The sequence below is a fragment of the Hesperophylax consimilis genome, chromosome 28 (genome assembly GCF_061612785.1).
Source record: "Hesperophylax consimilis isolate HC1 chromosome 28, BYU_Hcon_1.0, whole genome shotgun sequence".
NCBI lineage: Eukaryota > Metazoa > Arthropoda > Insecta > Trichoptera > Limnephilidae > Hesperophylax > Hesperophylax consimilis.
Genome location: NC_142863.1, coordinates 2117251 through 2129509, shown reverse-complemented (window position 1 = coordinate 2129509; position 12259 = coordinate 2117251). Strand labels below are relative to the sequence as shown.

The window sequence follows — 12259 nt, the reverse complement described above, 5'->3', positions numbered from 1 at the left end:
GAATATTAGTATTACACTGAGCACACACAACTGATTTTCATTGCATAGCCGCTTTAACAGTAGGCACCTCCCTTTGTTTCTATCATCTACGGCGGAGTCTGTGTGCAGAAAGCGTGTGCGTGCGGGGTGAATGTGCGTTCCCATCGCACTCTTAACCATCGATAAGGTTGGGTTAAGTTGGTTAAGTTAGGCGGGACTCACTTGACGCAGACGTAGATGATGAGCAGCGCGCTGCCGGCGCAGAGTACGCGGATGATGGGCGACTGGAAGAGCTGGATGGCGACCCAGGCGGCTGCCACCGACACGGCCATGCAGGTGACCAGCACTCCCGTGTGCATCCACTGCTGCGGGGTGAACGCGCGCTCCCATCGTACTCTGAACACACAAAGCAATGCGACATTATAATAACAGACTATTCCCAGGGTCATACATTCTTCAACATTACAATACAGTTAATAATAGAATGATAAATAATATAAAAAGCGATATTAACCTTTTGACATTGATCTGATCATCAGTTGATACAACAAGAAAGTAATACCAACCCAAGGGTTGGAGCAAGATACAGCAAATTAATAATAATGTTTATATGTATCTCTATAAAAATTGAATTTTCAACTTTAACTAAAAATACATGTTAAGTGTGTAACGATTTGAAACTACTCGCCCGGTGTCAAGCGCTTGAGAAGAACTTATTAATTTAACAAGCGTGCAGTTATGAACACAGCGACGGCCGAGTACATAATCATAGATTTCGAGCCAGTTCTAGAGAGGTTGGACAGCTGTCAGGGTGTGCATCACGGAACGGATTCCCAAGAGGTTTTGCGCCATTAGAAACACGTGAGCGATTGTCATCATGTTATTTTAGAATTCACAATATGGTTTACTATAATTATAAATTTGTTCTTCATATGATAATTAGGAAGAACTGGCGCCCTATGTATTTAAAGCAAGATTACTATTTGAGATTTGAAACTTTAACCTTTTAATTTTTTTATACCCACAGATTAGCATATTAGAATTGTAAATTCGCATCACTAGTCAGATTTAGTTTAACGATCTGAACATGCCCTGATATTCATAGTAAATGTAGAGTCTCTTGCCAACTAACTTGATTAATATTGTAATTTAATGGATGATAAAGAATTATGGAAAATAACCTCAATAAATTTGTTCTTAGCATTACACACAGCTCTTTAATTTCAGATTTCCTTACTTAATTTTGTACTACACTTGAGATGTATGTTTTACACACCTTTTCAGAAATATTACACCAAGAAACTATGGTACAAGTGTGCATAGTGTACATTTGTTTATAAATCTGTACCTCAGAAGTCAAAGGTCGATTGTCCAGTTTTTTGTGATAATGAGTTATGTACGAGACCTTCTTAGTTTTTTCAGTATCTAAGCAGAGGTATAAAGACGGTTATTCTACGACAATGTGAAACTAAGTTAGGTCAAAATAAAAGATCTGGTATCCCCACAATGTTCAAAGGAATTTTTTTACTATTTCCTCTCTCCTGAAATATATAAAAAATGTGACAACTGACCTTTGACTTCTGAGGTACAAAAATTAGGTAAATAAATTAACAATAGAAAATAATAATGTATAAACAATATGTAGTATGTAACGAATCAAAAAAAATTAGGTTTCTCATAACCTGCCTCACTCGGCTAGCGGCTAGCGTGTGTAGAGCATTAATCAATAGTTTTGTTAAATCAATAATTCATAATTTGGGGGAGTGTACCGGTAAAGGCCCTGTCATTACCTTTGATCCAAATCATATTTTTTTATGCTTTCTGGAAGCATATTGTATAGTCTTGTCGCTATGTGTTTTAAGATTCGTTGATTTGGAATAACATCAGATGGTATTATTATCTTAATTACTGTACAGTTTAGGATTGTTGTAAACACAAGTGGCACCCTCTGTTATTTTCAAAACGAACCGTGGAAGTTTTCAAACTGCGGCATCAAATTTTTCTGCTAAACTTTGTTATTGTTTCAAGTACAGCGAATATTTAATCTTTTTGTGTAATATTTGTGTTTGTATATAGGATGCATGAGGATTGTTTTTGCGCATGAGGGTATTGAAAAAGCTGAATTAGTAGATATTTAGTACATAAATATCCACACTTCCTTTGAAGCAATTCACAAACCTAGAAATTTAAAATAGAACATTTTCAGGGCAGTCACAGAAAATTGATTTTCAGGTCTAATAAAGCAGTAATGAGGATAGAAATGAACTTACTTCGTCGTCTGTTCCACTTCGTAAGGCGAATTGCACACCTTACATCGGAGGTCTTCAGCACTTGAAGAACTCTGAAAGATAAAAACCATGTTAATGTGTTGTCAAATTTCAATTACAAATGATTGAGAAAGACGAAAGATTATCTAGTTGTCACGTGAATGATTTTCAGAGTCACTTCTAATTAAGAATGTCTGCGGATAGTGAAACACTTCTGATTGAGAATGACTTCTGATTTAGAATGACTTCTGATTGAAAATAAGTTCTCATTGAGAACTTCAAGCTCATGGCCGGCACTGACTCCTAAATGACAATGACAATTATTGATGTCAATGGCGAGTGAGAATGACTGGTAACAGACCTCAATGAGCCACCGGCGCAGGCACTCGTGGTGCACGCTGCTGACGTCGCCGGTGCAACGGCAGGGCTGGATGAGAGGCTCGGGGCGGTCGGCATCGTAGCAGATCCAGCAGTCCTGCGCCGTGCTGCCCAAGGAGCCCTCCTCATCCTAACAAACAAACATATACATCATTAGCATCGAATAAACAATTTGTCTTTGAATAAAGGAAATGTATTCACTCCTGCCAACGAACAAAAACAACTTACAATACACTAGCACCACTAACAGAAAACGTCTTGGATGCTCTTATCAAAAAACAACGGCATTCGCGACTCTCATCTCAGACAAGCCGCATCTCTTCACCTTGCTTGCTTATTCGTATATCATGTATCCAATTATTTTATCCTTTATCTGCCTCACTAGACAAAGTCTGTTCTGAGGCGGGTAATTTACATGTTATCATTGATGTATTATACTAGATTATCCCTATCTAGTTAAATTCATTTTAAAAATAACGCCACGTAGCGTACGTCACAAATATGGAGATGAACTTAACAACCCAACTCTGTTTAAACTCCTTGTACAAGCGTTCAAACTCGTAAGCGAAACCACGGAGAATTTGTTGTCAGAGGTGTTGTAATATGGACATAATTCAAATTTAAATATTTGGAACTCTGTTATTTTTGTGATTGAAAAAATGAACTTGCCCAGCATAGCTGAGAAGCAAAATAAACCAACAAAAGGTAAGACGCAATGCACAGTGCCCATTTCGCATTGCGACATAATACGTGGGCCTTTTCATAAATGTGCATGTGAACCAAACCAAAATTGTGTTGGGGTTATTTTTAAATGAATATGCCGTGTCTAGTCTAATTTAGTCTATACATGTTATATATAAGAAATTCTTAGGTAGAGCGTAGAGAGCGCATGAGATTTGCTTCAGAAATAATTTAACTTTGAAAATTAATAAATTTATAAGTAGGTACATGATAACGAACATTACCAACAAGCAGTACCTACAATATATGTTTTACTATATTGTAAAATAAATCTCCTTTTTAATTAACGTCTGATAATGAGTCATCGTATTCTTTACTATAAATCCCTAAAGGAGGTAAATTATAAATGCTTTGTTTAGCTGTGAGAATTATTTATTTCAAAGGAATCCACTTTTAACCCTAAGTAAACCAATCTAGATATTGTTTGGCGACTATTGTTGTAGGAGGTAATTTTGATTAGCAAGATTTATTTAAAATTGTACCTTATCGGGGATGTGATGAGCAGTGGCGGGTTCGTGTTTCTGCGCGGCAAGAAGCCGGCGAGGGTTTAGGATCCAAAGCTGCTCCGGGGCCATGCAGTTCCACAGGACGCAAGGGAACCATAGCGCTACGCCAATCTCCACAATGCGGAACACCACGTCGTGCCAGTTGCGGGAATTCACAGGTACCCTGCACAAACAGACAAATTACTCAATTAAGGATGAATTGTTTCATCGGCAATCAAAGATAGCATTTAAACTGTAGACACAGCCGTAGATAATTTTAAATTCATTCCAACTGTCATCAACTGTCGCTTTGGAAAGGTAAGACTTTGTAAAGACTTTCCAAGGCAAAGTGTTAAAATATTGTATGACAGATAGATAGGCACTGTTTTATCGGCAACCAAAGAAAGCCATATCAAATGCTGATGCAACCACAGATAAATGCCAATTCATTCCTGTAACATCCTTAATATTAGTGTACGAGTTTCCCCATAGATGGCACTAGATTAGTCTATTAGGTTACCCGTAGATGGCGTTTAGCTGTCGAGTATTGTAGAGACCGAGGGCACAATTAATAAGGTGGGAACCTCAAAATCGGGGTCCAGATTATTCCAATTGAATGCTAAGTAAGATATCAGAGCCCATTGTCAATCTATCACGTTAAAAGTCAAAGTGTTTTGTTGAAGTCAGAGTTTTATTTAATAAGAGAGTTTGTGAGAAACCCGAGAGAAACAACGATTCCCATCAATTCGTATCAATTATTGAGACATTGGCGTTGGAAAGGAAAGCAGGGAGAAATACTAAAGACAGCAAGTTATTCCACAGCTGTTAAGCACAAAATTTTAATAATATAAGCAATCATTTTTAATGCATAATGATGAAAATGGATTTAAATAGCAATTACCTGGTGTGCCATAATCACATTTTATTACATTAGAATACTTGTACTGGAGCAGAATGTATGAATAATATCAGTGACCAATATTAATGTTATTGGTTAAAGGAGTTGTACTATAATGGAGTGCTGAGTTATGGCAGTGAGGCATGGAACTGGCAGAGGAAGGATGAAAGTAATGGTAGTGAGGCATAGAACTGGCAGAGGAAGGATGACAGTAATGGCAATGAGGCATAGAACTGGCAGAGGATGAAAGTAATGGCAGTGAGGCATAGAACTGGCAGAGGAAGGATGACAGTAATGGCAGTGAGGCATAGAACTGGCAGAGGATGAAAGTAATGGCAGTGGGGCATAGAACTGGCAGAGGAAGGATGACAGTAATGGCAGTGAGGCATAGAACTGGCAGAGGATGAAAGTAATGGCAGTGAGGCATAGAACTGGCAGAGGAAGGATGACAGTAATGGCAGTGAGGCATAGAACTGGCAGAGGATGAAAGTAATGGCAGTGGGGCATAGAACTGGCAGAGGAAGGATGACAGTAATGGCAGTGAGGCATAGAACTGGCAGAGGATGAAAGTAATGGCAGTGGGGCATAGAACTGGCAGAGGAAGGATGACAGTAATGGCAGTGAGGCATAGAACTGGCAGAGGATGAAAGTAATGGCAGTGGGGCATAGAACTGGCAGAGGAAGGATGACAGTAATGGCAGTGAGGCATAGAACTGGCAGAGGATGAAAGTAATGGCAGTGGGGCATAGAACTGGCAGAGGAAGGATGACAGTAATGGCAGTGAGGCATAGAACTGGCAGAGGATGAAAGTAATGGCAGTGGGGCATAGAACTGGCAGAGGAAGGATGACAGTAATGGCAGTGAGGCATAGAACTGGCAGAGGATGAAAGTAATGGCAGTGAGGCATAGAACTGGCAGAGGAAGGATGACAGTAATGGCAGTGAGGCATAGAACTGGCAGAGAAAGGATGAAAGTAATGGCAGTGGGGCATAGAACTGGCAGAGGAAGGATGACAGTAATGGCAGTGAGGCATAGAACTGGCAGAGGAAGAATGAAAGTAGACTGAATGCTGTAGAAATCAGATCTCTGAGGCGTATGTGAATGAAGAAAAGAGTGTAAGGGGAATACATGATGCAGAAGTTTTTTTATGGTGCACCTCACAAGAGCGCCCTGTCTACACAGTGTACTGTCTGTACAGTGGAACTATATTGCCCCATGGTTGGGCAGAGTTGTAAGGCGGGGTTGTGGGGTTGTATGAAGGGATTTTTAAGACGCCCAGATTATATAAAAAATTATAGGAAAAAACCGATGCCAGTAGTTCGTTCCAAATGAGAGCCGACTTACACAAAAACAAGTGGAAGAAACGACCCATTCTCATGAAACTAACGTCAACAGTTAATGATAATTAGATAAATGAATGTGAATAAAGCAACGAGTGTGTACCGAGACAGATTTGTATATGTTCTCCATAAAACGATAATAATAAAATACACCAATACATAAACGGAGAAGATTACAAATTTGATCTCTAAATAGTATAAAATAAGGTCTGTCTGTTTGGCTTTCTGCGTCTGTCTGTTTGTGCACCTAGTTCTTCTAAACTACGCAATGGATTTTCATAGAGTTTTCACTATCATTTAGAGAATTCTGGAAGGTTTATGATATAATGTACATAATACATGTATTTTATATTTATAGAAAGTAGAAAAAGGCAATGTTTTGTAATCAAGTCGTAAAAGAAAAATTTTTATGGCCCTTACATAGGTAACGCTGGCCAAACCTTATGAAATACATCAACATGACGGTATATGTCTATCTCCTAAGTGTAAGTATAAATAGGTCACGGGGCAGTTTTTCTATTTTGTGACATGTGTCAAAAGACAGTTGCTGAACTGTCTGCAAGTGATGTTAAAAATGTCGATGGTCAATGCAGAATCGTCAAGCAGTTGAGTCGCTCTGTCAATTGGCGCATTCTGATAGGCAGAAGTCCTAGCTTCTGTTATGAACAAAGCTGGATATAGGAATGGATAGTAGGTATGTTCCCTTACAAGGTACGGCTTGATGGTTAGTTAGTTGGAGTCGTACACGCTAGTGATGATGGCACTTACTTGGTCTTCCAGAATTCGCTGAGCGTCTCGGAGAAGAGGAAGCCCACTATGGTGATGAGCATGAACGCCTGGCTGACCAGACCTACTCGCGATTGATGCAGCTGGGAGGTGTTCACGCTGGTCGAAGTCCCGTAAACTCGCACACCCTGGAAAGGGCCAAAAGACGGATTAGAGACACACACTTCATGATGCTACAGGTATATTCACCCAACAAATAACCCCCCACAAGAGTGAACTATTCTATATCCATTTGCAAAGAAACTGATGTCGTCAGGATCAAATTCATCAATAATGATCCAGAATAATTGAATCCACTAAACAATAGACAGAAATAAAACTGAGATTACCAGTTTACACAAGACCTTCCGACTCCTAGGCCCCAGAGAGGCCAATAAAATTGTGTATCAGCACGAGAAAAAATATCAGTATTTTACCTGCTTAATCAATTTCAGTACAATTAATTGTTTACTAACTCATACAGAGAAAAATAATTTCACAGGGTATTTTTATGTTTTCAAAATAAAACAATGCATTTTGAAATTGGTTTTAATTTATTTTGTTGTTTAGCCCATTCGCGCTAGAAGTCGCACACGTCTATCATACGCCAAGCTTGCGCGGCTGCTGAAGCACTTGAACTCTCACCTTATAAAAACGGTTTTCTATACAGCGCCGATTTTGGGAGAGTGTGTGATTTATGAATCTCACTCTAAACTTAACACCTCAAGAATAGGACACGTAGTTTAGATAATAAAAACATTTAAACCTAAACACAAACGCAGTTCAGACTCGGCCAAGTAGCCGAAAATATCTTAACGAACGGAGTTCATATTCGGCCGGATGAGGATATAATTTGAGTAAAGTGCCAGCCAAATGCATACTGAAAAGGGTCCGGGCATGGCCTGGAAAATGTTAAGCTTATTTCGGTAATTCGTTTGTATGGCTACAACGACAGAAAATGCCCTTTCGCACAAATAAGTACTGGAAAAGGTGAAAAAACAAAATTGAAGCGCTTTCTCTGCTATTTTGGGAATAATTGACCCTAAATAATTTTTTATCAATTTTTGTCGTATTTGGCAGCAGAACAATTTTTCATTTCCATTGCTTGCTCTTGAAGCGTTTCTGGCGGGGCATCTACGTTAACGTGGAATGGATCCGTCGCAAATCGATTAACGCTATCATCACATGCGTTAGGAACTATACAGGTGGCCCGCGCTCCCTTTTGCAGGTCCCTGTGCCCCCCATGGGAGGAGCGTACCCCGCTTTAATAGGATTTATTAAAGCGGGCTACGCTAGTACGCTAAATTTCATGTTTTACGACGATTTAACAGATAAAAAAGGTTTTTTATATAATTTTTCATGTTTTACGACGACTTAACACAGGAATAAGGTTTTTCTAAAATTTTTCAGGTTTAATCGCAATTTGACACGCTTTGCATGGTTTTTCCTATTATTTTCAGTGTTTTACAACAATTTCCCGTGTTTTAGAGTATCTGAGCTGACGAAAATATTATAAATATGAATGTTTAATGTTTTAAATAAAACATGATGATGTTATTATTTCATCTTTGTTATTATCATAGAAGCAATTAAGCTGAATTATAAATTACATAATAACGTGTGTGATGATTAAAAAGTGATTATGAATCATAGTAATGTATTAACTATGTACTATTATTATAAACTATTATTTTAAATATTATTGCATGTACTTTAAACATAATAATAACTTATCTAGTCTTCACAATAGCATAGTTTAATATCTTGTTAACCTTTTATTTTGCCTTTATGTCGAATTGTATTATTCTACGATGCCTGTTCGAAAAGTAACCACCGTTTGGCTATAAATTTAAAAAAAAAACCCGCATACATAAAAGTATTATATTTAAATTCAAGCGCTTGTTGTAGCGTTTCACTAATTTGAAAATTCCTTCTGCACGAAATTCGGCCGCCTGGGAATATATCCAACTTCTCTCCACATTTTAAAGGTCTTCATCGATATCTCCCGTCCCCCATACAGTCGGGACTTGGCTCTATCTGATTTTGTTTAACTAACTAACTGTGTGCTTACATGAGAAGTGGTTATGGGCGTTAGCATTCCCGGACGGACGAGTTTTATGCAGAAGGAACTTGCTACGACCGCCGCGTCACAATGGTCGCGACGGTTGCTTCACTCAGGAAGATAGTGTGTTCAGCCTACCTGTTTAGTGACGAGCGTGTTGTGCGCCTCTGCGCCGTCTCCCGGCCTCAGCTCCGGTTCCCTAGAGCAACCCGGGCGAGCTCCGTCCACCTCTCCTGATCCTACCTCTCCCCGCTGGAGCAGTGGCGCCCCGCCGCTGCCTGCCGCGCCGCTGTTGACGTCAGGCCGCCGTGTCACGATGGTTGTGACGGTTGTCTCACTCAGAAAGCCTCCGCGGACCTAATGGGTTTCAATCAATTATTATACAAGCCATTTAATAAAAAAAAAATTTTTAAAATCATAAATGCCATTATTTTAGTGACTAAATTTAGGGCGGCTTGCACCATAAGTTAAATTTGGTTTAAATATCATTTTAAACACATTATTTGATTTTAGTCGACTTGGCGTCTTGCACCACAAAATTAAATTCGTTAAATGCGTTTAAAGAACTGTCAAAGTTAAATACCCAAAAGGGGCTATTTAACCGAGTTAAACGTGTTTAGCCCTACTCATAAAGAAGTAATGTCATTTTTTTTTAGTTTATTCCTTCGATTTCTGATTGTGGTTAAAATCTATTTCATTTTAATTTGTATTCACAACGAACATTTGGGATTTGTTTTCTCACGATGATGAAGAAATTATGAAATTATAGAAATTATAAATAAATTATACTTATATATAAGTAGACCGTTTATAGTCAGAGAAGTAAACATAAGAACAAATTTATTTGAAACACTAGTGCCAAGAAGTTTCAAAGAAGATTTCGTCTCAGTAAATAAACGACATCATTATTAGTGCAAGAAATTGAAACTCAGTTAAAATTCAACACCAATAAAAACATCAGCGAGGTGCTCGTAACTTGGAGCTAACACTCCTTATCGAGGAGTACTTTGCAAGGTTGTAAACTTCTAATCATACCTACAACATTCTTATAATACTTTAAAACAACATAATGTAAAAGAAATAAAAAACAAAATTACTCGGATAATTGTTATATTTTTAATTCCAACAACAGAAGCTCTTTTTGTCTTATTTCATCATATGTCTATTTGCTTTAACTTTTTCTTCATAAAATAAATGAACACACTATTAAACCACACACACAATCACAAAATATTTTGACACTTCAAGTAAAATGAAACATCGTAGCTGTTTTATTTACGCGTTAATGGCGGTAACCACTAGAGGTGGGTGAGTTCTGCATTTTTCCGGAGGCATCCGAGGACTGCTTCCTTTTAAAAGAACTCGAGTTCTTGGAGTGGGTCCCGGGTCCGAGTTCTTGGGTGCGGACTGGGTACTGGGCGACTACCGGGACGCACGGGTCCGGCCAAGGACTCGGCACTCGGACTCGGATAGAACCCGCGAAAGAACTCGGACCCGTAGCAGGACAAGGACCCGCACAAGAACTCGGACCCACACGAGAACACGGAGTCAATCCCGTCACCCATCGCACCCGAGTCGCGAGTTGTGCAGTTTACATTTTGGCGAAGTTCAACGAAATCCATTCGTGTCTTGTCGTGTTCCAGCTGATTGGGCTACGGCTAATGCGAGGCCGTAACGGATGTAGTATTAGGTTCCAAGTTCCAGATGATAATTTTAGCACACGCGTAAGCAGTAATAAATCAAATGTAGTAACATAAATTTCGGTTGTCGTTGAGAATTTGTCGTTTTCATAATCTCTGTCCATCGATATAGATAAAGGTACTTGGTCGAAGCCTCTATCAAATGAAACTCAGTAAAGGCGAGATGTTTTAAAAACAAAGTCAGGAAGTAGTTAGGTACAGCATTGAACTATTAAAATTTTAACAATTAACAACATGTTTTAATATCTATTTATTCCAGTCCATTTTTTTTTACTTTTACAATACATACACACTTTGTTCAATATATTATTGTAGGATTTGTGTATATTATATACTTGATTTGTATATTTTTCCTTTTGGTTTCACAAATATATACATATATATGTCTCAGGATCATTAAAAATAAACATTTGCCAGAAATTTGCCTTTCGAATGAACACTATTACGACATAGCTAAAAAATTTTAACAAAAGATAGCCATTTTAAATAAACAATTATTGAATAAAATAATCTTGGTACCTAATTTATCGCTTGTCTGAATCTTTCCAATACCAGTTGACAATCAGTTCCAATTTTTAAAATCAAAGCAAATCCATATTCTAGAGTTCATTGAACCAGAGTTACGGATACACAGACAGACACCACTGAAATTTGTATTTTTAATAACACAAAAAATGAAAATAGTGAACGATAATTAAAATAAAACTTTAAAATAATGTCAGTCGATATTATTATTTAACTAATTAGCTCATCGGTTTAGAAAAGCAACTCATAACCCCAAATAACTCCAATAAGTACTAGATATTAAACAATAAACAAAACATCCACTTACTGTAAAGCAGGTAAACAGAAGATGTCTTCACCACCAGAACTTACCACTCACTGCAGGACTCGCGAGGCCGGTGGTGGAGGGAGGCATTCGGGTTCGAGACCCCGAGTCCGAGTTTTCTGGGAGTTGTTGATTAGAGGCATTCGGGTCCGAGTCCAAGTCCTTAGAGGCATTCTCGGGTCCGGGTTCTCTGGGAGTCGTTGATTGGAGGCATTCGGGTCCGAGTCCCAGACCGAGTTCTCTGGGAGTGGTTGATTACGAAAAGGAGTGGGAGTAGGACCCGCTTCCCGCAAAGGACTCGGGCTCAAGGACTCAATCCGGCTGAACCTACACATCGCTAGTAACCACGCGGTGACTGTTTTACCGACGCGTTAATGACGTTTAACTAAAATCGCCACCCAACTGCGTGGTGCAGGCCGCAACTAAACGCATTTAAGTTAAATGTATTTAGGGTCTTAAATTCGTTTAGTTAAATAATATTTAAGATAAACTTTGCGATAGTTGGTGCAAGCCGCCCTTAGTGTATTTAAAAATAAACGCCTTAAGCATTAGACATTTCCGTGCATTCGGTTTTATATTTTGCCTCTCTAATTCCAAAAATCATACCGTGGAATATTAATATGGAAACAACAACTGCTTACTGCAGTTTAAAGCCAATGAATCCATGTTTATTTCACCGTCTATCTCATATATTTAGGTTTTATAAAAAATAAAAAATAAATGCATGAATTCTGTATTCTGTATGTTAATTACCAAAATTGCAGTAACTTGTACTTAATTGGAGCAATATATCTGGATGTTATATATGGTGTACT

General features: G+C 38.4%; 1 protein-coding gene across 2 annotated transcripts in view; it reads right to left on the bottom strand.

Moving 5' to 3' along the window:
- Window positions 1–12259, bottom strand: part of LOC149410014 (uncharacterized) — a 139261-nt gene that overhangs the window by 8297 nt on the left and 118705 nt on the right. For both annotated transcript variants that reach the window (XM_089648780.1, XM_089648781.1), the window contains exons 7-12: window positions 9054–9272; window positions 6857–7002; window positions 3848–4034; window positions 2608–2754; window positions 2250–2320; window positions 202–375 (exon numbers count right to left, since the gene is read on the bottom strand). In XM_089648780.1, the coding sequence (XP_089504906.1) occupies window positions 202–375; window positions 2250–2320; window positions 2608–2754; window positions 3848–4034; window positions 6857–7002; window positions 9054–9272 (944 nt within the window). The remainder of the gene's footprint in view (window positions 1–201; window positions 376–2249; window positions 2321–2607; window positions 2755–3847; window positions 4035–6856; window positions 7003–9053; window positions 9273–12259) is intronic.